Below are 27639 nucleotides of genomic sequence, written 5' to 3'. Positions count from 1 at the left end.
ATGAAGACTCTGTAAGTCACTAGTAGGGAAATGACCTATATTCTGTCTACTAACAAGAAGATCTGGCTGGGTGGGTGAAATATATTATGGGAAGAGTAACTATGAGTTTATCAAATTTTCTTCATCATAATTATAGATAGGAAAAAACAGAGTACTCTACTGGGACATCACATGGTGAGTTTCAGTAAACTCCATAAGAAAGGAATGATAAACCAACATGGAACTGTCATTTTGGGGCACACACCTATGTTTTCGGTATATCTAATTCTGCTCTATTCTCCCTTAGCTTTCTGGAGGAAGAATAATGAATACAATGTAAAACTAAATTTCTTGGAAAACTATCCTTAAATAATTGGGTGTGAAACTAGTGAGAGTTTTTGATACTAGAGAACTGTAACTTCCATTCCTTATAAAACAGTTCCTTGGAGGCTTAACAAAGTGCCACATAGCGTCACTCCTAACAATGCCAGACAATCAGAAACATAAAGGTTACTCCCTTCACACCTAAAAGAGTCTTGCAGGATGAAGGTCGACCGCAGAGTGTCTCCTACATGAGAACAAAGTTGAAGAAAGGTAAATGCCTCATCCTAGAACATTGTAATATATGCTGTGGTTTCTTCTGAAGTAAGAAAGTGAATGAAATTCACAGATTCAAATGGAGGACTTAGGGAATTGGGTTGAATGTTTGAATGGGGATTGTATTGCATTAATGTTTATTGGACAGAAACTATAATAAATTAGGTGTTATCTTTGTACCTGTTTTGTAGGCTTTTTCATATGCAGAACTTAACTCTTCCATATCTATCACATACAAACTCCCACATATGGTAGATATCTCAAAAGCGTACTTTCAAATACTTAACTATCCTAGTACAAATTGGTACGGCAGTCAGCACTGCCTATTAGCATAGTCTTGTTTAACTATGAGCTGCTTTCCCATGCAACTCCACATGGCTGTGTGATCCTTGGTAATGATGCTATAACCTGAATAGAGCTGACATGAGCCTGTATTAAAAAAAAAAAATCACATCAACAATCCCTACATACATTGTTCACATGCTCCTGTGCCAGATATCATCACATAAGAATATGGTTCTCTGTGTGTGAAGAGGGCTATCAAGAACTGGCAAAATAAGATGATAGATGTAAAAAAAAACATTCTTCACTTCTTTGGGCTATGTTAAGCCAAAGTAAGCGGGATATAGTAGATGGTGTTCTACAAATATGTTCCCCTATCCTCAATTTTATTAGGAGGCAAATGTTTATTGCAAGCTCTCATCAGTCCCATGACTTCTTCTACAGTACTGCTTCTTTCTCTAAAATATCTAAAAATTAATTTGCAGCCCAAATGGACTGGTAGAACAGCACCAATTTTAAACTGGAAGCGGATGACAAGTGCAGTATCCCTTACCCTAAAGGCCCTTTTGAGATCTGAAATGGCAAAATCATGAGCTTTCCTGTAAATATCCACCTGGAAGCAAAAGACAGGAACCCTGACTGACTACTGAGGCCCAATTGCATCATCTCTCAAAGTTAGTAACCTAGGTCTATGATCAATTCAGCTTTGTCTATAACAGTGAAAATATCTCCTATCGTCTCTATTAACACGTTACACAAAAACAGTCACTTTTTTCTTTCCGAAAGGGATTCTTCTTTTCCAAACAGAAATAGTTTAGGTGAGGGAGATTAGGGTTAGAGGTATCATCTGGAATATTGTATCAGAGAAAGGATGGCTCTTTCCCTCATTCTGGATTTTTAAGTGGATGCTTCATTTCAACAACAATCTGCCATTTCCGCTATTTTTAATATTACTTGTCATGTTCAAAAGATCTTTACCTCTAGTAAGCTGACGTTTTTTAATTCTAGAATCCTTCCATTCTGCAAGTGTATCTGAAGAAAAAAATAACACATGGAAAGGTATCTCTTTGATCAAATTCCATCATTCAGAAACAGAATGCCTGTGTTATTGTACATCAGAAGCATAAATACAATCACTTTACCACCACTTGATTCCATCAGAGCAGTAAGACTAGGATGTCCAGCATTGAAGAACATAGAATAAGCTGTTTTTTCTGTAATGGAAACAAATATAATTCTAGAATAAGTCCATAGGAAATCAATTCTGGATCCATAATCCCTGAAAATCAAGTGTCTTCAGCCAACAGCATATAAAAACAACTATACCAAAAGCCACTGATCAACAAATGTGCCATTTTCAAACATAATAATTTGTCATTCCCCCTTACTAAGAATATATAAACCAATTCCAAACAAACTGCTGCTTTTAACACATGCAGACATGAACAAGATGAGTAGCTATGCAAACAGAATATGCATTAATTGAGTCAAACAGGCAAAAGCATAGCTTGCTCTTTCCACTGGTTAGCTCCCATTTGAAATAGGCTTTTTTTCCTGTAATCAGTGGAATCTACAGACTGCAAGCTCCATCCTTTTTGGTTTGTATGAGTTGTCATGACACATGTAGAAAAGAGGCAGGACTTGTACTGCGGTGCTGTGACACTGCATTCATCACTGCGACCCTCTCTGTCTTAAACAGGAGTGGAGCAAATGTTAGCACAATGATCAAATTGTTTATCTGGTCAAGGATTAAGGTCAATGATTCAGCTATTTGGTCAAGGATTCAACTATGTATCCATAGCTGAAGTAAGTGTCAAATAGCATAGTGCAATGCTCCATTCTAGGCCCTGTGCTTTTCAGCATATTGATAAAAAACTTGGATGAACAAAGAGATATCAAACCAGTGTTGGAAGTATGAAAAGGAAGAGAGAACTTTCTACTATGCATTGTGGACTTGTGAAAAAGCAAAGAAATTTTGGGTGCAAATCCATACCATGATGCAAAAGTTATTGCACATCAACATTTCGACGAAACCAGAATTATTCCTATTGGGTTTTATAGACACTGAACTAGAAAAGAAATATGGGAAATTAATATTGTATATGGTAACTGCAGCAAGATTATTGTATGCACAAAAATGGAAGGATTATGAAATACCCGCAGTAGAAAAAGATTGGATTATGAAATTGACGGAGTTTGCAGAAACGGCAGGGCTGACCAGTTTGGTCAGGGAAAAAACAATAAAATATTTTTTTGAAAAACTGGATATCTTATATGGACTTTTTGTTGACAGAAGAAAAGACTAAATTTATAGTTTATGGATTTGGAGATTAAAAAGGATTAAATAGGGAGAGGAAAGAATAAGATGGCAGGTACTCAATAGAACAGCAGAAGTCATAATTCTACATTTTCTTTCTTTCTCATTTTTCTTTTTTCTTTCTTTCACTTTTTTCTTTTCTTTTTACCATCTCTTGCTTTTTATTTTCATTTTTCCTTTATTTTTTATACTTTTATTGTATTTAAAAATTCTAATAAAATAAAAAGGAAAAGACAAATAACGTGGACTAGGAGCTAGAAACTACTATTATCAATTTTTCAGACAACACAAACATAAGGAGTGTAGCAAACTTCTTAGAGAACAGGAGAATCTTGATGTAGAAAAATGAGCAAAACCCAGCAAGAAGAATTTAAACAGGAACAAATGCAGTACTGTATCCTCCATTTGGGCAGAAGAACCAAAATGATGAGTATGGAAGGGAAGGGAGAAGATACTCAGTTCTGAGCCTTTTTCAAACCTGATCTTCATTTTGCTGGTTTCTCCTATTACATCAAATCTAGTCCCATTCTCTTCAGTTTTCAGAAAGTAAACCTGCTGACTGACACACAGACAGAGTCCTGAGCCCCTTTACAAAATTTCTTTTGATCATTCCATTGAGCTGGGAAGAATAACAAGGCAGGGAAAGCATTCAGAGCATGATTTCTGGCCTTTCCTTCACTTTACCAACAGTGGCCATAGAGGAAACCTCTGTATTTTCTTCGGTGTAAAGAAGTAATTGTGTGTGTGCGTGTGTGTTTCTGCTCTGCCCTCATTTCAAGTGTATCTGTGCTAGGAAGCACAGTATGCTGTACATACTCCACTCTGTATCACGTGGCTAGAAGGGAGGAGGGAGGGGGCTTAGGATGGAGCAGTCAGCAACATTTCCCAAGTGCCTCTCCTATGTGAAGAATTGGGGAAAAAAGTTCTGAAAAGCTTTTCTCTGCAGACCAACTGGATCCAGCCTATATTCAAATTTGATCTTTCTTTTGCTGGCTTCTTCCACCGTATCAAATTTGGTTTTATTCTACTGTATTCAGTTTTCAGGAAGTTATCTTGCTCACTAGCAGGCAGGCAGACAGATGACAGAGTACAAAGCTCCTTTACATAATTTATTTCATATATTCCATTAGGTTAAATAGAATAAAAAGCAGTGCAACCCTAATCTGCATCAACAGAACTTTAGTGTCAAGATTAAGAGACATGATCATTCCTCTCTATTTTGCACTACACTAAGAATATTCTGTTCAGTTATGGGCACCACATTTTAGGAAGGCTGTTGACAACCTGCAGCCATAGGAAAGTAATCAAGATGATAAAAGTCATGGGAGGAAAAACATATGAATTGTTAGAGGCACTGGGTATGTTCCATGTTTACACTATAATTCTGTCTTTGCAGCTTCAGATATTCTTTTCCTGCATGGCAACATCAGCAACTGGATGACCTTCATGCTTTGGGTGATCCTGTTGGGATTATATACTCTTGGAATACGGTCCTGGTGTTCTTCACTAACAAGCACCAATAAGCACTCAGGCCACTGCATTTTGCACAAAGTGCTGCTTCCAGATGATCTTGGAAGACAACCCATATTGAACAGTAGTTATATCAGATATTTTAAAAAATACTATTAAATGAAGGTTATTATAGCAACAACCCTTGTTGGTCTAACCTTATCTCGTTTCTTAATTGGGTAGCTTCCTTAACAAGTTGTGGGAATGCTCTAGATATCTTTTTACTTCAGCAAAGCATTAACAAAGTACAATACTCCTTGACATACTGATTAGCAAGCTAGTTAAGTGGTGGCTGGTGGCATGAGAATTACATGAATACATCACTGCTTCAAAATCATACTTAAAAGGTATGCATCAGTAGTTCCTGTTTAAACTGGAGAAAGATATCAAGTGGGGTGGTACAAGAATCAGTCCTGATTCCTCTAGTCTTCCATATTTTATTAATGACTTGAAGAAAGATTGCAGGAAATGTATATATAATGCATGTTGATGACTATCAGATAATGGAGTCAGTTATTCAAAGAACTGGTAGACTCCATTTGATGCGCTCATGCAGAGGCTAGGCGACTGTCTGTCTGGGATGCTCTAATTTGGATTTCTGAACTGAGGAGAGAAATGGACTCAATAGCCTATGTGGTCCCTTCCAGTTTATGATTTTATGGTTTATAAATTTCCATTGCCTGTCATCCAAGTGATAGACAACAGAGCTTACTAATGTTTTTTTGGAAAAATATCTTAGGCACTATGTGAACTACCAACAAAATAATTGGCTGAATTATTGTCGTTGGCAAAATTCTCATATAACAATTCCTGGCATGCTTCAATCCAGCAGGACCTTACCTTTGCAAGTCATAGATTCAATCCATTGGGGGGGGGGGCATCTCCTCTGCATTTCCAGCATTGTATAGAATATTCCAGGAGCTTCAGAGCATGCATGAAGGAACAATTCATGCAAGCCAAGAACAGTTCAGATGTATAACAAGATTTGGTTACCAAGGAATTGCTGATAAAGGGATTAGAATGAAAACAAAGTCTGCAATTCAGTGGACTTGCTATTGTTATACAAGTAAATCCTATCACCTATAAATTGCAACTGTCTTCCTCATTCCAGATCCACTCAGCCTTCCATTAATCCCTTTTGCTATGTATTCTCCTGATTTTACAGCTCCTTCCCATTCATCCTCTCTGCTAGTACACATACTAGCAGAGAATAGAATACAAGCAGCACAAATATTGGATTCTTATAAATCATGGATTCCCATATTAACTGCAGACAGCTACAGGATTTATGATTTGAAAAGGCTGAGGGCCAGCAGATTGGTCCTGGGAGTATGCAGAAGCCGTCTGTAATCCTGAAAAGATCTCTAATTCCTCCAACATTGTTCAACTAAATCAGTTCCCTCACAGCAAAGGAGGGAGCAAAAGGTGAAGAAAGTTATGTCATGTCCCTGACAGAAGTACCATCCTCAGACAAAGTGGAAGACCAGGACAAGACAGAGACACAGACACAGAAAATCCTGGTCCTAGCTACAGTGGCAAGTTTTATCAGGACTTACTATTTCTGGTTTTTCTGATTCAAATTCTGAACTGGAGTTCATCTCTCCAGCCCACAGGGATACCAACCACTTTCTCTGGATGAAAGGTCAGAAAGGAAGAAGGCAGAGTAGCAGTCAGTCACACAAGGAAGCATGTGCCACAGGCAGAGCAACCTGGTGCTTGAAATCAGGACTGATCAGTATTAGCTCTGCTCGAGTGAGGTTAGAACTTCCTGTTTTTAGTCAAAATCTTCTCTGTTGAAAAGTAAAAATTATACCCTCTAACTTCTTCCAATGAAATGGGACCTTCTTCTGCTTTAATACCTCAGTAATATATATAACTTAGGCACTATGTGAACTATGTGATTGATGTACATATATTCTTCTACGTAAAATTCTACTAGAAATTTCTTTTAAAATAATTATATCTGCATTATCAAATGTTGATCTTGAATTAAAATGCTGTTGCAGAACTTGATCTCTTGTCCTTCTCCTTACAAAATGCACTAAAACATCTCTTGGCACATGTCTTACTGTGGCAAAATGTGAATTAATCCAATAGACTTTGTCAATCTCCTCTCCGGTCTCATCCCCTTCCCAGTCTAAAAAATCTGACAATGCCTAGACCACCTTTCTCCTAATATCTTCATCTGGAACCTCTGGAATGGCTCTAAATCTCAAACAAAATTCTTTCTCTCTAAATTCCAACAGAGCCAAATTATCCATTCCTGTTTCAAATTCTATATCTCTAATTCCTAATGTTTTCTCTAAGGTTTCCATTCTTTTGTTAGTTTAATTTCTCCAGACATTTGTTTCATATCTGCAGACATTTGTTTTACAAAAATATCCATTTTATCCAATCTTTCTTCCATCTTTTTTTGTCATAAAGTTATAAAGTCATAAATTTAGCATCCAATTTAGCATCCAATGACTGAGCCAGTTTAGATCCTAATTCATCAAATGTTGATTTAATTAAACTAGAAGAGATTGCCTTATCTTCTTTATCTTCCCTCTCTGATGGCTGCTTCGCAGTGGCTTTTCTAACCTCCAGTCGGGTTCTACATGTTGCCATTGTAGAAAAATAAAAAAAGAAAAAGTATAAAGAAAAAAAAAAAAAGCAGGTGGAGAACTCAGATCCACTAAGCCTTTAAAATTTTGCAGGCAAAGGTGGAAAGACTTGATATTACCTACAATGGAAGAATGAATGTTAAAGTTGATGGAGCTAGCTGAGATGGCTAAATTGACAGCTTTGATTAGAGAAAAGACATTGACTAATTTTAATGCTAATTGGAAGCCCCTTTTGAACTTTTTGCAGGAAACAGAAAAAAATGAAATTATGATATATAGATTTGATGATTAATAAAATTAATAGATTATAGAAAATATGAATGTTAAGTTGTAATCCTAGAGTAAGAGTTTAATGTATGTTTTACTTATAACTGCTGTAAAAGAAGTTGGAAGTCATTTTTTTTTTTGTATTTGTTTCTTTTTCTTCTTTAACTTTCTGCACTTCTTTCTCTTTATTTTTTCTTTTCTTCTACTCTTTTTCTTAATTATTAGTTCATATTAGTTTTTATCTTTCTGTTTTTAAAATTGAATAAAGTTATTATAAAAAAAGAGCTTCCTGTTTTCAAGGTTCCACTTAAGAGCAGTCTAACAAATCTCCATGACAGTTCAACTTGGTGTGCAGTGTACTTCACTTTTAATCATGCTCTAGCTGGCATTGGCTGTATCTAGTCCTTGCTATGAAGCATGACTTGGAAAATGAATGGTGCCTTGCCCTGTGATTTGTGCCTACTAATAACAATAGTATTCCCTTTGAACTCAGCCTGAATGTATGATTAAGGTACAGTATAGATTTCTTTCAAAAGAACGCTTTTATTTTTACCTCCCTTTTGGGAAAATCCTGTTTTATATGATGATGGAGACAATTCATCTTTCTTCTCTTGATTCTCGGCACCTGCCAATTAAATAGAGATCAGAAAACTACTTGGTTTGATATTTGACACGTAAGCAGCAAGGTTCCAAAAATATTCCTAATTTATCACCCCTTATGGACTTTTTGCTGAAACAAGAAAAAATGAACTTGTGATTTATGGATTTGATGATTAGAAAAGGTAGACTATTGAAAGAAGGAAACTATGTTGTAACCTTAGAGAGAGAGGGGGTAAAATATAAATGTACTTGTAACTGCTGTTAAGAAGATTGGAAGCTGCTTTTTTAAATCTTCCCTTCCCTTCCCTTCCCTTCCCTTCCCTTCCCTTCCCTTCCCTTCCCTTCCCTTCCCTTCCCTTCCCTTCCCTTCCCTTCCCTTCCCCTTCTCTATTTCTTTCTTTGCACTTTTTTCACTTACTTATTACTTTACTTTCCTTACTTTTTTCTTTCAAAATTTGTATTGTTTTCATTCTTTTAAAAATTTCCTCAATAAAAATTATATAGAGAGATATTCCTAATTTATCACTATAAGAATAAATAGTATAATCCCTAAAACTGTTTCTTTATTTCAAAGTAGAATATATGGAGAGCAGGCCTTTGAGCACAGCACTGATGACTGAGAATTGTCTGTTCCTAATACATGGGCACACATACACACATACAAGTGGAAAATACTTCTGCAGTTAAATGCTATAAAATATTCACATGTTGAAAAGGCAAAGCTGAGTGTAACAGCTATTTCTTGGTTCTGCCCACTGCCTGGATTGGGTTCTCCATTGTAAACAAGCAGTGATGCCTACCTTATCCAGACAGAGGAAAATATAACTGCTGCATGGAACACACTGAGTAGAGAGGATTGAACCAGACTACTTTGAATGGTCTCTCTTCAGCTTTGTGGTCTTGCAAATCCACTTCTGGATTCATTTGTTATTTACTTCTCTTTACATCTTCCTTATTTATTTGCTCCTGCCCTGATATTTGAGCTTTCTGCAAAAGTGACTATACTTATGTATAGTCCTCTGAGAACCTGTAAGAGTCTACCTGGGCAGTTTTCAAGGATAGTATTTAGACTGGGAAATGCAGTTGCTGTACCAGCACCATCAAATTAATACTTACCTTCCTGGTAGGATGCTTCCAATTTTTTCAGTGTTTCAGAAACAAGGATCACGGCAGCTTCATTCAATGAATTCTCCTTGATGTTCTTAGCTTTATATACCTGTGTATCTAATTTTTGAAGCATGCCATCTACTGCATACCGGTGATAAGGAATGAAATCTCCTTCCCCACAACACTTGCATCGGTGAGCTAGCCACTTCAGGTAACTGGCACATTTGAGATGCAAGGCTTTTTTCTGGTTCTTAAGCCATAGCTCATAGGCTGCTTCTTGTAATAGTGGTGTGCAGAACTCCATGATTTTGCAATGCATCACAGCCTCCTCTTGCTTAAGCCTATTGGAAATAACTAATCCAAGATCTGAAAAATAAGGTGAGTCTTGGTCTTAGTCTCTGCACAATCAAAGAATGCAATCCCCCTGCATAAACCTACTGCTATGCAGGAATAGCTAAAGCTCTATTTCTGGGTAGATTTAAGAACATGGGTACAGCAGCTAATTTTCTCATGATACTAAAACTAGAGGTTTCTAGTTTTCCAGGAACCTGCCTACCTGATCTTTGCCCCATTGATTTCAATTCATTATTGCTGACGCTGAACTCTTTGGATAACTGGGTAACATTCACTTCTTTTCTTTCACTAGAACACTTAAAGATATGGGATTCCACCAGTGCTGCCAGAGTCTGATACATCTTCCTTTTTGTCCATTCTGGGAGGATATAAAGCAGCATCTCTGTAGTGAATGTCACACCAATGACAGCTGCACATTTCACCACCATCTGCTCTGAAGGATTCATATTGTCTAACTCAGCCAGAGCAATTCCTAATCACAAAGAAAGTCAAATCAAGTTGTGAAAGAAGTAGTACAGTGTCTGAATTGGCCACAGTTTCCAAATTTTATATCTAAAACTTTAAAAACAACATCTAGGAATAGTACAATTATATAGACAGTTGCAGAGATACACAATTTGGAACTGGAAGAAAGAGAATATTATTTAAAAGATAGACTCTACACTCTGTACAAGGAAATTGCTGGAAAGTTACTAGAAAGGAAATTCCCAGAACAGGGATGTCTGGAGGGAAGGGTAGTCTAAAAATTATCTATCTATCTATCTATCTATCTATCTATCTATCTATCTATCTATCTATCCATCCATCCATCCATCCATCCATCCATCCATCCATCCATCCATCCATCCATTCATAGCAGGCATGACTGTGATGAAAGACCTGCCCCTTTTTACATGTGTTGATGTCACATGAACATACAAAGGATGGGGTCACAATTGCCTTTTTGACTTTTTGTACACTCTCTGCAACTCCCTCCTCCAAAGATGCCCCTACCCCAGAACATATTTTGTTGAGTCAGAACATGGAATACTTAGTTGACACATACAATATCTCCTTATACAACACATTTTTTTCAGACTTTAACAGAACTATCTTATAGTGGTATTACTAATCAGAATGTTTGCTTCAGCTGAGTTATTTGGAAGCTGTTATGACTGAATAATTGAATTAGCAAGTATTTCAACATTAGGAATGTGAACAAAAAAAAGTTCTGAAAAAAGCTTGGGAAAAAAACAAAATTTCACTCAGAATATTGAGTGAACATGCTGAAATGTTTTCCACCACAGAATGTTTTACACTCAACTGACTTGAGTGTACACTATTCCATCAAAACATTTCAAGTATTACAGACATAAGAAATGATGTTAATAGACCAACTGTTGCTGAATATGTGGAGTGATACTCCATGTTGAATGCTACCTATCACCCATATTGCAGAAAAAATTAGCCAGAGGCATAATTTTCAACACATTCTTGAAATCCACATAAGAAAAATGGGAACACAGTTCTGCTGTTGCTAACTGAAAAATCTGTTTGCATTAACATCTATTATTAAAAAATCTGCCACCAGATTTTTTGCTCTGAAATAGCAGATAATTTCTCAGATTCTTTAAATAATTCCTACAGAACTTGAATATATTACATAACAGACATTCTTTTCAATTAATACCTCTTCTCTCTGAAATTTTTAAAAATCTGTGTATATGTATTTTAAGGCTAATGGATCTGGGCTACAAAAACTTGAAAAATAGTAGATGACAGCAGAGTTTTCTGTATCTCTTTTCCACCATTTAGCAGTCATTTGGATGCCTGCATCCCAGATCTGGTAGCCCTAGTATGTGTGTTATGTGTCTATGTGTGTGTGCAACCTGCCCATCAGATACAAGCTCTATAAAAGCAACCATATTCTTTTCTTCTTAAGTTTTCGCTTGTATAGAGAGGTGGCAGTAAACAACAACCACAACCTGTGATGGCTTCTTAACTGCATGAATAACACATTACAATAAAACATGAGAGCATGCATAGGATACACATGTCAATAAACTAATGTTGTACTAGTGGTCTTTCTATAACCTCTGAAACATTAGTAAAATTTGTATATAGTGCAAATTCATGGAATTCCCAATTCACCCATATGATCTGTTCTTTCCTGCTGTGCTGACTAGGACAGGGAGACTTCCAGGGGATGTGGAGGATGAAACAGCCAGAGTTTACGTGAGCTTTTGAGTCTTAAGTTTTATTAAACTTACCCCCTTTTGGAGCATAATCGCTAAAGCAAATTATTCATGAAACTTTATCTCAGGTTGCTCAGAGAGAGGACAGTGTAAAAGAAATAGAAAGCTTTGTAAATTATCTGAAACCCTGGAAATAAACTTAAGGTGCTCTATTGGCATCCTGGAGGTTATACTAAAATGTGTGGGCTCTAACACTCCATCTGAAGATTACAACTGAACATAAAGAAATTGGAAGGTTGTGAAGTTTGCTATCTAAACTAGACAGTGTCGGAGGAATACTGTAAAGAGAGAGTTTGCAATTTCAAACTATGCTCTTAAAGTAATAGCCCCCTCTTTGTAGAGCTTCTGCAAGCACTTAATGAAAGCGGTTTACAAACTGAGCTGATAAAGGAAAGGCTCAGGTACTAAAACAATGGTCTTCACTAGAGAGGGTTATATACAAAATGGGTTATGTCCAGTAACTGAAGATGTGGATGTGTACATTAAATCTCAAAAACAATCAAGAATTACTGACTTTTTCTCCAGGGGTGTAACCCCAATAAACTCTGATGACCAGGGCAGTGACATGAAAGAAAATGGAAAGGAAAACAACATGCCACGTGAATGGTCTTTTGGTCCTTATCACTCTTGGACAGATACCACAAACATTATAGATAAGAGGACCTCCAATATTCTAAATATCGCTGAGGAAATAGCTATTGCTGAGCGACAGCTAAACTCTGAGACTACAGAAAAACACATGGACAATAGCACACAACCATCTTTAATAAGGACTCAGTCTGTAACAACAAAGCCCCTTACCAAGGCAACTTCAACACCTTTCAATCACATGGTTTAGGAACCCTTATTGGTAAATGAAGCAAATTATTTGAGAGGTTCACAGGATTCCTATTTGCAAAAGATTACAGAAACCTTGGGAGAACAACATGAGGCTTTTAACAAATTTGCCGTGAAGTGGTCGTCTGATTTACTACTACTGAAAGAATTTCTATCTGCTTCAAATGATCTATTGACAACTCTTATCAAATTAGTCTCAGATGAGATAGGACCACAGAAAAACACAGTATTTGGTAATTCACTAATGCACAACCATTCCCAAATCCAGACTCATTTTACAAATAAGAAGAGAAAAAAACAAGTAAAGCCCCAGGTGAAAACCAAGAAAAAGAAAAAGAAGGCACAAACATAAAATCAAGTAAGGAAAAGTAAGAACTGGAAGAGTACTGCTATTCCCAAACAGGCTTCTAAACTTAAGTATAATGATTTATTTAAAATTTTGGGAACAGCTGACAAAAGAAACAACAGACCAACCAAAAAGCCACCCAGGAAGAAGATAGAAGTAAATAAAGTACTCAATGAAGCAAGTAAGGACTCTAATAAGATTGAAATTACTAATGCGGGCCTTCTAATCCAGCAATGTCCAATACCTGCTGAGGACTCTATTATTAAGCAAAATCATCCATTCTCTTGAGGACTAAGAAAAAAGTTCCATGTACAGGATGGTATTTGCAACTAATGAATGCTAAGCTGGCATTTATCAACTTCCCAAAACATGGAGTTTCCTCTCACAGATGGAATGAAGATTGCATTTGGTTCATCTACTTCAAACTTTCACCCCACTTAGACTTGTTTCAGATGATATTTCAAAGGTGGAATACCTGTACTACAATGTTGTGACAGCTAGAGCGCTGTTAACCTTTGACTGTTAACATGGCACAAATGGTTTATCAATTTAAATATTTTCTTCAGGCAAGAGGGCTTGGAGTAACTAGATGTTTTAAGAATATGTCTGTAACCCCTCTAGTTAAACCTAATTTATGTAATCCAATAGCAGACAGGACTTTCTTACCTGAAGAAATAGAGCTTATAAATACTTTTAATGATATGCCCCCATGGAACAAAATCGTATCTTAGTTAAATTGTCCTGGTTAAGAGAAGAGTTGATTAATAAACAGGCACAGTCACCATATATAACTACATTCCCTCCTAACCTTAAAAGCTCTGAAAAGGAGGGATCAATTCATGAGACAGTGGCAAATGTAAAAGAAGGGGAAGAAGGGGAGGAGAATAAAGGTAAGACCTGTAACATGGGATAATGTAGCCAAAAACATAATGAACATTATCTTCAGAAAGATAATATAGATCTTACAATCTCAACAGGGAAACAGATTCAGGTAATAGCAGAGATTAACCCCCTATATGAAAACAATATACATGCCTTCCCTCCTCAAGGGACAGCAGATAATATAGCCCCTTGCCATAGAGATCTAGGAACCCTGCATCCATCTGCATTTAATTTTCCAAGATCCAATTAACGTGGTATCCAGCAGGCAGGAGATCCAAATTTGTCCCTTGGATTTAATAAGGAAACAAATGTGGTCAGACTAAATATCTCAGATGAAATAACACCATGCCCAGATCCAATGGCTAATCCTACCCCAAGATATGAAATTACTGGTAATTATACTGATTTCCTGGTAATACAGTAAATCATATTTACATATACTTTTACATACGTACATTTACATATACATATATTTACAGTATAATTACTGGTAATTATACTGATTATATTCCTTCCTATCGAGAGACAGGATACAGTAGCTGATGGGCTGTTTGTCTTATCTAGAAAATTAATCTGGTAGTCAGAGAATAAATAAAAACAAACCTGCCCACGGGTTAAATCAAACTGATACTAATAATGCACAAGTTACAAATGAGGCATGCCCTTCTGATTCTATAACAACAAGAGGACCGAATATAACAAATGACTAAGTCAGGGATCTGTAAGTAGCTTATCCATCCTAGCGTGGAATATAGCAGGATGGAATGCTCAAACTACTGACAAGGATTTCATACAGTTACTAAAATTATATGACATAGTATGTTTGCAAGAAACTTGGATCCCAGAAAACCAGTCTGATATAATTTATTTAGCTGGTTCCAGATCATGGGTCATCCCAGCAAGGAAATTACATTCTATAGGCCACCCTTTTGGGGGTTTGGCTATGTTGTTAAATAGGAAGTAGAATCTGGAGGCAGTGCAAATAAACCTGGACAGTAATCCCTATTTCCTTATACTGAGATTTATGATAACAAGTAAGATTGCCCTAATAATATTAAATGTTTATATGTCTCCTAGAGGTGCTGAATCTCAAAAGCAGGACCACTGGGCTACACTTGAAAATACAACTGATGCTCTAGAGGACAAATTTCCACTAGATACTATTATCATAGTGGGTGATTTTAATGCAGGAATATGGGGTGATAAACACAAAATAGCAAAACAGTTGAAACTTGACATTGATGAACTTCACCTTACTTTCCCTTATATGGTGAAGGACTCTAAAGCAAACCTGGCAGAGCTTAAACCTAAATTTACTTTACAAACAGAATTTCCAAATTCTGAATAGCTCTTGCCCTAGAGATTATCCAGGTAATTTTACATATTATCGACAAATGAACATCAATAACTGACTATGTATGTATCCCCTCTGCCAAAATAGGAAAATTTCAAAACATGGAGGTTATTCCACAAGGTTGCAGTGATCACCAACCTATCACATTCCAGTATACTGGCTTTGAAGATAGTGGAATGTTGAAAATACATAATGATCACATGCCTGCACTAAAAGTTTCAGGCCAAAAAAGAATTAAATGGTCTCTAAATTTAGCTGATAAAATCACTACAATGCTTCACTCAAAGCATCTGGCAGATAGTCAACTTAAATTGATTAATGCTGATTCACGTTCTCCAGTTATCCTGAGCCACTATCAACAAATAGTTGACAACTTAAAACCAGAATTAAGGCAGGACACCTCTAAATTAAGTTCAATTCACCAACAACATAGATAGCTGTTGGTTTGATATGGAATGTAGAATAGCACGTTGCATGGTTAGGGATTTGGCAAGGAGAGCAAAAGATAGTTGTGCCCTATGGGTAATTACAGAACTGCTTAGGAAGAAAAGGGAATATGAACTTCTCCTAAAGCATAAGAAGACATTATACCAAACAACTCTTTGGCATAGATTCTAAAGACACAACATTATTCTGGAAACTGGTAAATGGGGAAAAATAAGAACATCTTAGAGACTAGAGTGTCCAAAGAGGAATGGGAGAACCATTATACTAGACTGTTTGCTCCCTATCCCACTCCAGCTAATTCCCCAATTGATTTAAAACTCTGTGATGCTACACCCTGCCCCCCGTCTCTTTAAAAGAAATTGAATATCTGATCCTGGCATTGCCATCAGGCAAACCTGTGGAGAAGACTATATCCCTGGTGATTTATTAAAAGCTAATATTGTCTGATGGAAGCCTATTTTGGGTTGGAATACAAGCACAGTGATTGCTATATACAAAAAAGGTGATTGTAGCCACCCAGAGAACTACAGACCAATTAGTCTAATTAATATTACAACTAAAATTTATGCAAAACATCTAGCTAGTACATTAGAGGACTGGGTCATTGATAACAATATCCTTGCAGAGGAACAGGCAGGGTTCAGAGCAGATTATTCAACAATTGATCATGGTTTTGTATTGGATCATCTGATAAATAAATATGTAAAACATGCCCACAGGATAATGTATGTTGCCTTCGTGGATTTTGGGGCAGGTTTTGACTCTATTGATAGAAACAAACTATGGATTAAACTAGATCAGTTGAATCTGGATAGAAGGTTATTAATTCTGATCACGGCTTTATATACAAATACTCAAATTCAGGTTAGGTTCACCCCAGTAGGGCACCTGACAGATAATATCAAGACTTTTAAAGGAGTAAAACAAGGATGTATGCTTGCACCGTTACTATTTAATCTAATTATTAATGATATTGTTCCAGCCCTGAGTGGAGAAATTTTTTTCCAGTAAAGGCAGGAAATAGGAACTTGTCTGTAGTGCTTTATGCAGATGAGTTATTGCTTACATCCCATTCTCAGATAGGCTTATGCAGACAGTTGAGAGCTTTGGATAGCTATTGTTCCTTAAATTGTCTAACTGTGGATGTGGAAAATTGTCTAACTATGGATGTGGAAAAATCAAAGGTGGTGGTATTTGGAGAGAAAAGGAAAAGACACAAATGGAGAATTGGGGAATATAGTATAGAGCAAGTTCTCTCCTACAGATACTTGGGCATCCTTTTTAATGCTTCAGGCCCAAAAAATAAAAACTGAGAAAGCTTTGGTAGGAATAATAAAGTTTTGGTGTACAAGTGGTGGTAGACAAATTCCTCCAATCCTAACTCTTTTAAAAACAAGTTAGTTCCTTACTTTTCATATGCAGTAGAGTTATGGGAATTTCTGCCTCTTATGATATGGAATTCTTTCAAAACAAGCTTGTTAGAACAGTTTTAGGTGTACCCAATGGTACTCCTATCCACTTTCTCTATGCAGAAACTGGTACACGCTCAATTAAAGCTAGAATAATTGTAAAGGCATTTAATTATTGGGCTAGGCTCCTCAAACTACCTGATCCCCAAATTGTTAAGCAGTGCCTCCTGGAGCAAATGAATTTCTCCACTCCTTCTCACACCAAATGGTTTATTTTTTTATCCAATCATATGCATACCTCTGGGTTTTCCCCAGAATTCTTTCTGAACTCAAATAACACCAATAATAGCCTGTTATTTAAAAACAGGGTGCTGGATGTCTTTGCCCAAAGAAATGTGTTTAAATTATCACACAATAAAATTAGCCTTGGTATGCACTCAATAAAACCAAAATCGAGGTGGCACATTCCATGTTCCTTTACACGGTGCCATCTATCAGCACCAAGGAACCATGCCTCCTCAGTCATCCCTGCCCTCTGGAATGAGATCTGCCCTGAAATCTGAGATCTGGCTCCCATTCTACTGGGGTTCTATAAGGCCTTGAACACCTGATTGTTCTCCCAGGCCTTGGGTTAAGATGGATGAAGCCCCTTGCTGGATGTGTTTTTGTCTCTGTTTTTGTATAGAGCGACCAGATTCCATCTTGTTTTGTTCTGTATTGTGTTTTTATTTTTTATTATATTGTGAGTCACTCAGAGTCAGTTTGGAATTAGGCAGCACTTATATCACTGGCCTTTGGTAATAGGCCCAGAGTCACCTTGGGTGAGATGGGCAGCTATATAAATATGATAGATAGATAGATAGATAGATAGATAGATAGATAGATAGATAGATAGATAGATAGATAGATAGATAGATAGATAGATAGATAGATAGACAGATAGACAGATAGATAGATAGATATCTGAAGTTTTGTGTACAAAATGTCTTAGGTTTTGCAACACCTTACATATGTTCTTAGAGCAGCTGCATTGTCAATCTGTCTTAAGATCACAGGCACTGGTCTCATTCCATACCTTTTAATGTTGGAGGGAGCATGATGGTGGTAAGCTTCACATTTTGCCTGACTGTGCAAATATATGATTCAGTCTCTTCCTCAAAGATTTTGGATGCTTGAGTCTTGAGAACAGTGGTGGCTTACAGAGGAGAATCATAAATGTTTTAGTATTAGCATTAATATTATTTTCTTCCCAGAAAACACTTCAGATGGCTATTATTAAAAAAAAAGTTACAACGGTTAAAATTACTGTTTTAATATTATCATTTAACATTATATTTTTAAATAGCTGGCAGAACTACTACTGGCAGAAGCTAGATTCCTATTTGCTACTGAGATGTATATGCAAGATTAAAGCCAGCATGGAGAAATATACAGTATTATGCCCGACCAAAAATCAAACCTCTGTTTTTAAGCTGTAAAAAGTTTGCCTATTTTGAATGTGTTTGCCCAATATTCAACCATCACAGAGGACTACTGCAAAGTTCTACAAGCCCCAGTTTATATCAACAAAACAAACTGAAATTCTTATCATACACTGTACAAGCAGGGGTGTAAAGTTTCCTTGCTTTACCTAATTTCTTACCTTGTTTCTACTTAGACAATGGTTTCTTTTTCTGACTTTCTGAATGTGGTTTTAGGATTACAGGCTTAGACTGACATCTCATGCCACTTCATTTACTTGACTACCTAAGATAAACCTCACAGGAATTAATGATGATCCTAGATCCTTAAAAGTAGTATTTCCATGGCTCTTACAAGAAAGGTTCCCATTACGAAAGAAGTTGAGGAATCAGATGCTATTACCTCTGAAAGAGTGAGGTTCATTAATGTGTTTACACAATTTAGCTGATCAAATCAGCCCGTTCCACAGCCAACCAGATCATGATCAGCTACCCGTCAGTCATATTAATAGTCCCAGTTCAAACCACTTTAAAGGGGTTTGAGAGTTCCCCTTCCTGAGTTCCCCTCTCCCCTGCTGAAGTGAAAATAATAATAATAAACAACAACCATGATAGCACAATAGGGGTCAGTGCCACCTTAAGCAGAGTTGGGAGTATACCTACCCCACCCATTTTGCCCCTTTCTCATCATGACGGATAAAAACTAAATGGCTCCAGAGATGGAGCAGACATAGAGGATTAATTTTTCTAGACTTCTAAAATGCCTTGATCATGGATGGTGAATGAGGTAGTTCATTATGAATGGGGCCATTTCTGATGACGCTCAGGATATGGGCAGACAAACCGGGAAGTGAGATGTGCCTTCATCAGTAATGAAGGCGGGAGGGAGGAACTCAGGGGAGCTTAGAAAGGTCATGTGAAGCTTCAGAGGATGCAAAGCAATGTCCTCTCATTTCCAACAGTTACCTTGTTCCTTTGCATCACGGTGCTTCACAGCCTCTCTCAGCTGCTTCTGCAGAACTAAAACTGGTAGAATCCCTCTTCGGGATGCAGCCTCCTCCCTAAGTGCTGCCCTGAAGTGGATCAAGCTACTGGAATTGCTTTGTCAGGATGAATTGGGTAATCTTTTCGTTTCATTGAAGTGAATTATTATGCCTTCATGGCCTGAATCACTTCATCAAAGTGAATCCATGTCACTCTGCAGACACTGACATTTATCTAGTATCATATTTTTATGTGAATCTTGGGCAGGATTAAGCAACCAAGAGCCCATTGTATGCAGCTCCCAGAACTTCTAAGACTGCACTATGCAATTCCAACTCCTGATTTATAGAAGCACAATGGGGTGGCATGGTTAAATAGGTTTATTAAGCTTAATGCACCAATTTGTATTACAGGAACCCTCCCAACTTGGAAAACAGAAAATCCAGACTGAACATTTTGACTACACCTTTCTCAATGATGTGACTGCATGGATGTTGCAATTCCTGGGGAAAGGAAGGAAGGAAGAATCTGAACTATGACCCTCACCGATAAAAGTTCTTTGTTCTTCCCTGCTCTAGAGTTTATATTGTTCTGCCCACTCATAACTGGCCAATCAGGAAGCAAGAGGTAGTAATATGCCTTCTGGTATCTCAGTGACTATTAGTTCTTTAGTATTTGTGTAATCAGATGAGTGACAGTTATGATTTATTGCACAACTAGCTCCTTTCCTGCTCAGCACTGCAGGTCTGTGTCACCACTGCCATCAGATGTCCTGATGTACCCTGAATAGAACCACATCATTCATGAACTGAGAGTTGGCCATGAAACTATACCATATTAGTAGCTTATGATCAGTAGCTTACTGAAAAGGCTGTCCCACTCATCCTCTTTCTCTTCATCCTCCTCCAGCACGTGGAACTGAAGCACATGGTTTAAGTGGAGGTTTCGGAGAAGTTCTTCACAGTAAAATGGGTTTCCATGACTTCTTTGTATTAAAAATCTGTAGGTAAGGTGGAGAGAGAGAGAGAGAGACAGGCGGGCAGGCAGGCAAACAGACAAAGGGAGAAGAATGATCATAGATAAATGTCAGGTTTAAGGCATAATTCGTGAACTGCTGCATTACAACGGTGCTTCCAACTTCTGTTTCAGCAGGCAGGCAAGTTGTAAACTTAATAAACTCCAAGTATCTCTGGGCTTCTGAAACCTCAGTGGTTGTGCATGAAGCTACCTAGAACTGGTTAGTAATACTGCAACTCTCCAAATCACATGTTCACTACTAGGAACCCCAGAGATGAGAACAGGCGTTGTAGAAATTGCTCTCATTAGTTGGTACAGCACCAGGACTTCTTAAACAAGTCACAATGGCATGGTTTCTACATCTCTTTAAATTCCAAGATGAAAGAAGCCACATTAGGTCTTTGCATTATATGTGACCCAAAAATAGTTGTGGTTTGCTGGTGTGGTCTGCCTACTCTTTCTGAACTATTTTATAGATGGTCTTGTTAAATACAGTTAGTCCCCAGTTTAAGAACAAGTTCCATTCCCAAGGTCTGTCCTTAAGTCGAATTTGTATGTAAGCTGGAACAGTATTATTGTATAATACTGTATAAGTAGTATTGTGTAATGAACTTGAACCATTGTGTATCTGACTCGAATCATTGTGTATTTAACTTGAATTTTGCTACAATAGGCTTCATTCTTAGCTATGGGTCTGAAAACTGGGTGTTCTTAACCTGGGGACTCCCTGTATTTAATATTTTAAAATTTTATTAAACCTTATAAAGTTTGGTAGGTAGCTTACAGATACTGATTCCTTAAGAAAAGAATCTCATTATTATAAGAACTGCTGCTATGCCTGTAAGTTAGTTGTGGTTGTTGGTGTGTAATCTGCCAACTGTTCCATAATAGTGGAACAACTCCTCGACTGATACAAATACAATTGAGGAAGCTCACATTCTGACATAATATGTGAACACACAATCCCTACACTTATCAAAATTCTCCCTTTCCTAACAATAAAAGTTACTAAATTGAGTCATGTGGCGTGCAACTAATAGCAAAGCTGATAGTTATAAATGGTGGTAGAAGGTGGTAATATATAACTCTCTGGGTGAACTTTCCCCTAGTGGGTGTGTAACTGATAACCTGCTATCAGAAAGATTATAGGCTTTGGTCAACAGGCTAGAAGTCAGGTAGTTTTGCTTGAAATAAAAGCTTCAGAGTTGTTGATTTAAATCATTGGTTCTCAACGGGGGCGGTACTGCCCCCCGGGGGGCGGTGGGAGGATGCTGGGGCAGTGAACTTGTTTTGGGCGGTAGGGGGGTGGTGGGCATGTTTTGGGCGGTAGAGGGGCGATGAGCATGTTTTGGCATTCAAACTTAATTTTAAAACTCCCAAAAAAATTTATTAAATCGATTATCCGGTTTACACCATTTGTACCAGCAATAAAACAAACTTACGCGACGGCTGCCCTCACGCACTTTTAAGAATGGTGAGACAAATTTGTATTCTAGGTAGGCTGACCTTGAAGAACTCGACACTACGATTCTTCTCCGATCCCAACCAGCACAGCGCATGCGTCAGCTGTCTTCCCGCGCGATTAATTGCAGTGCGTGCGTTGAGCGTCCTTTCAATATGAATGCTTGATTTGACCCGTGTTTCTTGAGTTGCATTTCGTTCGCTTCATTTCTGTTTTTTCCCCTCAGTTTCGATTTACTTTCATTGTTTATTTGGCCAGTCGGCTAGGTAAGTGCACTTATTAGTTCTTTATCGTGGTCGTGAATTATTAATTTTGAGAAAGCATTTTTTTGAGAAAGCATTTTAAGCATTTTTTTTTGGATTAGTCATTTTAATTTTAATAAAAGGAATGCAATTATCTTCCAGGGCAAAAGTATCGAGTTAAATCGAACAAATTTGGTGTGTAAGTCTACTGAAAAAAATTACTTAAAATTTTTGCCTTTTATAATTCAGTAACTCTCCCCCCCGTCCCCATACCCTAAATTACAGGATTTTCACAAAGCGTGGCGTTGAAAAATTTTCCGCTCCTTAGGGGGGCGGCAGCTTCAAAAAGGTTGAGAATCACTGATTTAAATGATAACATTAGCACTTCCTGGCAACTGTCTTTGCCTTCAGCTTAATAGGAACAGCTAAATGATTGCCTAGCCGGGCACTTCCTACTTACGTTTCAAGCTCCCTGGTGATACTGACCACTCCAAGGTCTTGGCAGGCTTTCTGAATAATTACTGAAGGAGTTAGCTCCCTTAGCTGAACAAAAGTTGTGTTGGGACTGTTCAGGATTTGGGCTGCACTGGAACAGAGCAGTCGTCCCTTGATGTTGATAGGAGACAAAGCCATGACAACAAAGATCGGAACACGCTTAAGCAAGTTATCCAAGAAATCCCAAGAGGCTTTATCAATAAACTGAGCTTCATCAATTGCAAAAATGAGGACTTCCTTTTCTGCTGCCTAAAACAACAATAACACAAATACAATAAGATGATGTTATATCCAGAATTCTTGTCATCACAGCTTCTAGAACTTTTACTTACTGCTGTTATATGCTTCTACTAATGCTGAACTACACTGTAAAAACTTGCAGTTATTTGTTCTTAGACATCCATGGCCAATGTTGTTTCCATGCCTCACCTAAAACTGGTGATATTGCCAGAGGTTAATAGAAAGGACTGGATCTCTACTGTAGATCCCAGTTGACTACCAGTGTTTCCCTGGATCTGATTTACGGTATACATTCACTTGCACATTCATTCAAAATCATGCTTGTGCAAACTAATGAAGATGATAAATGTAACCCTTCTGAGATTGTTGGAAAATGGATAAACTCACTATGTTTATCAGAAGTTAGTCTTCGCTTAATATTCATTCATTCAGTGACTGTTTGAAGTTATGACAGCATTGAAAAAATAGACTTACAACTGGTCTTCAAACTTCCAACCATCGCAGCATTCCCGCAGCTATGTGATAAAAATTCGGGCCTGTCCACATTTACGACCATCCCCCTGCCACTGCTGCCCCCAGCTGACCTTTCTTCCTCTCCTCCTCCTCAGCATGATCATTGTGTTCTTGCCAGGCTGCGGCACTGGGGCTTCTTGTCATGCTGTGGTAACAGGGCTTCGTGCCATGGCTCTGGGATGGCATGCCATGCTGTGGCACTGGGGCGGCTCTCGCACCACAGCACTTCTCACCATGCCGTGGCAATGGGACTGGGGCTTCACACTGCAGCACTGGGGCAGCATGCCGTGTGGGGGCAGTAGCTGGGGCTTCATGCTGCAAGACGGCAACAGGGCTTTGCATCATGATGCTGGGGCAGCTGGCTGTGCCACAGCATGGCAATGGGGTTTTGTGCCATGGCACAGCAATGGGGCAACTTGCCCTGGTGTGGGGCTTGAGGCAGTACTCCTCAGTGGTGGTAGTGGTGCTGAAGTAGAGGCTCAGGAATGGTGGTGGGCTGAAACTGCTGAAGGTCCCAAGTCTCTACTTCAGCCTCAGCACCGCCACCACTGCCAAGGAATGCCACTATGTGGGGTGGTCAAAAAGGCAGAGTTGGGGGGATCTGAAGAGGAAGCAATCCCTTACCTTGGAAGAACCAAGGCTCAGGGCTGGGAAGGACCAAGCCGGGAATGGCTTGGATCGGGATTGGTCCTCACCTAATGACCGCATACGATTTGCTTAATGACAGCAACAGGGACTGCCAGAATTGCCATCGCTAAGCAGGGCAGTGACGTGATATTTCGCTTAAAGACTACATCACTTAGTGACAAAGTTGCCGGTCCCAATTGTGGTCATTAAGTGAGGACTGTATTAAGAACCTAATCCTCCCCATACCATTTGTAGACCATGTTATGCACAAGGAAAAACATTACTTACATTAACTAGAATTTTTAAAAGCATTATTTCAATCTCCTTATTCTTTCTGTCATTGTCCATTTGGGAAACCACTTCTGATGTAGGAAACTAACCAGAAAAAAAAAACAAATTTTATAATTATTTGATTACTAACATTCCTGCTAGTAACACTTACTTATGATAATTAGATAACCCTGAAGTCATTTAAACAGATTTATAATATTCATTTAGTCTCCATAAAAAAAATGTTCACTCTTAATTAGATATTTATTCATTTATTTATACATCAAATTTATATATTCTCAGTAAATACTCAGAAGTAATCTGTGCAGCTTTATCAAGTGATCTATACCTTCACATTGCCTTTCTCTGGTACTGTATCTACATCTACTTTTCAATACAAAAAATTCACAGCAGACAAAGATCTTCCATTTTTACATCTTTACCTTAACATGAAAAAGGTTGTTGAAAAGGCATAGATATTGTTCTTCTATAACTCCACGCAATTTGCTCAGAAGGATGTATTGTCTTGCATCATAGGTTTTACAGACATCAACCCCCAAGAACATAGCCATCAGTGTCCGGACAGCAAAGAAGTTCTGCCATGCATTTATCTTTGTCAGCTCCATTGCCACAATCCTGCTCAATTACAGGAACAAGTGAAAATCTTGACTTGAAAATAATCAATCAGAAGCAGATTATTGTTTCAGTTTGTGAGGATAAAACAAGGAAATCATACTGATATTGGATTTTGGTTAATTGACTGGAGTGCATTTGATTATGCTGAAGAAGTTTTTCCTACATCATTAAGTAAGAAAGCGTCTTCAGGCGCCTAAGAATATGGGGAAGAGCTTCCAGCTCATGCCTGTCATTTCTCATTCTGAATATTAACTACTGCCCTTACATCCCATTGTACTGACTGATAGTTCCTGGGGTCAATGAAACATTTCCTTACTTCTCTACAAGAATTTTGATTCACACAAGCCATTAATAAAGGACCCAGATTAGTATAACAATTCTTTCTAATTAGCTATCTGCCTAAGCCATCCTATTTTAGGTTTGTCTCAAGGCCTTACTAGACAATAATATATGTGTAGCTGATATATTTGTGTGTATATATCACTATACTTCTACCTTGGGTGCAGAAATGTGGACCTGCTTCATGTATGTGCAAAATTATAACACGTTTTATTTGATTGTGGCTTAATATGTTGGACAAACTCAGCTAATTGTGAGTTTATTCAATAAAGCATGACTAAGCATGACTATCACTTAATTAAATGTGTCATTCAAGTCAAAAGCCACATTCGCAAAATGTGTTAACTTAAATCTAGTGTTATCAAAATTAAAGCACTCAGGAATATGAAGATAACGAGACTAATAATTTTTAATAGTGAAATATAAGAAATATGCGGAAAGGAAGATTTCAAATGTTCAAGTTGGCTTTAGAAAAGGTCGAGGAACAAGAGACTATTGCTAATGTACACTGGATAATAGAAAAACCAAAGAATATCCAAAAGCAGTCAATATCTGTTTCATTGTAGGGCCTTTGATTGTGTTGACTATGTCAAGCTATGGAATGTGCTTAGAAAAACAAAAATACCAGAACATGTCATTGTCCTTATGCAAAACCTATAGACAGCTCAGGAAGCCACAGTATAGACAGAACATGGCAAAACAGACTGAGGCTGCATACTTGCTTCTTATTTATTCAACATATATGCTAAATACAGGTAGTCTCTGGGTTAAGACGGTAATGGGACCAGAATTTCCATCGCTAAGTGTTGTGGTCATAAAGCACATCACATGACTGCATTACTTGTGACAGCAATCCTGGCAGTCCCAGTTAACCAAATACAACCCACTCATTAGGCAAGGAGCCACCCCAATCCAAGCCATTCCCGGCTTGATCCCTCCCAGCTCTGAGCCTTTGTTCTCCAAGGTAAGGGACTGCCTCCTCTTCAACTCCCCCCACCCACTTATCTCCCCCCCAATCTCTGCTCTTTTGGCCACCCTGCACTCTGCTGTCTCTGCCAGCCCTACTGCCCTGTGCTCCGCTGCCCCTGCCACCCTATAGTCCCCTGGTCCTGCTGCCCTACACTCTGCTCATCAGCAGCGGAAGAAGACAGCGAAGGTCAGCTGGGGCAGCAGGTCCAGCAGGGCCAGTGGAGCGCACAGCCAGTGGAGTGCAAGGTGGCAGGGCTAGTGGAGTGCAGGGTGGCAGGGCAGCAGAGGCAGCTGAATGCAGGGTGGCCAAAAGGGCAAAGATGGGTGGGTGGAGATAGGTGGATGAGGTAGTTGAAGCACCCCTGCAGTGGTAACTGCAGGTGGGCTGCTAAGTGCCCAAATTCTGATCACATGACCCCGGGGGCACTGCAATGGCCATAACTTTGGTAACCAGGAGTAACTACCATTCGTTCAGCACCACCGTAACTTTGAACGGTCATTGAACGAATGGTAGTTAAGCAAGGACTACCTGTATATATTGAGGAAGACTGGACAGGAAGAAGATGAGCATGGTTTTAAAACTGGAGGAAGAAACTTCAGTATTCTACACTATGCTGATAACACTGTTCACAGCAAAATGAAAAGCAAATGATCTGCAAGCTCTGGTAATGAAATTCAGGGAGCATTGTGAAAAAAATGTGACTAAGATTAAATATAAAAAACTAATAACAGGTACAGCAACCCCTCTTTGAATTGCCAGTGAAGATATGGAAATGAAGGATAGCTTCTGCCTTTTTTGCCTATCAGCAGTAAGGGAACCACTAGTCAAATATGCTACAGTCTAGCACTTAGTAGGGTAGCAATGGAAGAAAAGATACTCAGATGCCAGTTTCCAGGTAAGGACTGATGGCAGGTTAGATGTCCCTGCCAGCAGCTCCATGAGCGGAGACAGCACTGCAGTGGAATCATTGGCCAGGAGCCAGGTTCTGGCTGATGAGAATCTATTTGGAGAAAGGAGAAATTGTTGGGATCACACATTTGCGCTCTGGAAGAGCTGCTCTTTGAAAGGAGACCACAGGAATTGAGTTTCTTGTGCTCAATTGTGAGTTGAATGGCTTGGGAGCCAAGGTATTTACAATGTGCCCTTAACTGCTATGCAGCCTTAATGGACATGTGACAGGCAAAAGCCTCACCTTCTTAAACACTTTAGGACTAAATTACTTTACAGCCTAAGAGATATATTCTAAACGGCAGTGAAGGT

At 38.3% G+C, this 27639-nt stretch overlaps 1 protein-coding gene across 1 annotated transcript in view; it reads right to left on the bottom strand.

Annotated features, from left to right (window-relative positions):
• The window catches only part of ADCY10 (adenylate cyclase 10), a 94793-nt gene that overhangs the window by 31186 nt on the left and 35968 nt on the right, over nt 1-27639 (bottom strand). Inside the window, exons 14-24 of the mRNA XM_088153430.1 lie at nt 24878-25070; nt 24453-24539; nt 22750-23033; nt 20432-20568; nt 18200-18319; nt 9818-10087; nt 9271-9627; nt 8108-8179; nt 2001-2072; nt 1837-1890; nt 505-547 (exon numbers count right to left, since the gene is read on the bottom strand). Of these exons, the coding sequence (XP_088009556.1) occupies nt 505-547; nt 1837-1890; nt 2001-2072; nt 8108-8179; nt 9271-9627; nt 9818-10087; nt 18200-18319; nt 20432-20568; nt 22750-23033; nt 24453-24539; nt 24878-25070 (1689 nt within the window). The remainder of the gene's footprint in view (nt 1-504; nt 548-1836; nt 1891-2000; nt 2073-8107; nt 8180-9270; nt 9628-9817; nt 10088-18199; nt 18320-20431; nt 20569-22749; nt 23034-24452; nt 24540-24877; nt 25071-27639) is intronic.

The sequence above is a fragment of the Python bivittatus genome, unplaced genomic scaffold (assembly GCF_059951505.1).
Source record: "Python bivittatus isolate LINGU-HERP-01145 unplaced genomic scaffold, Pbiv_v1 ctg000700_np1212, whole genome shotgun sequence".
NCBI classification, from domain to species: domain Eukaryota; kingdom Metazoa; phylum Chordata; class Lepidosauria; order Squamata; family Pythonidae; genus Python; species Python bivittatus.
The sequence above is the reverse complement of the archived record's forward strand: the minus strand, read 5'-3'. Positions and strand labels throughout refer to the sequence as shown.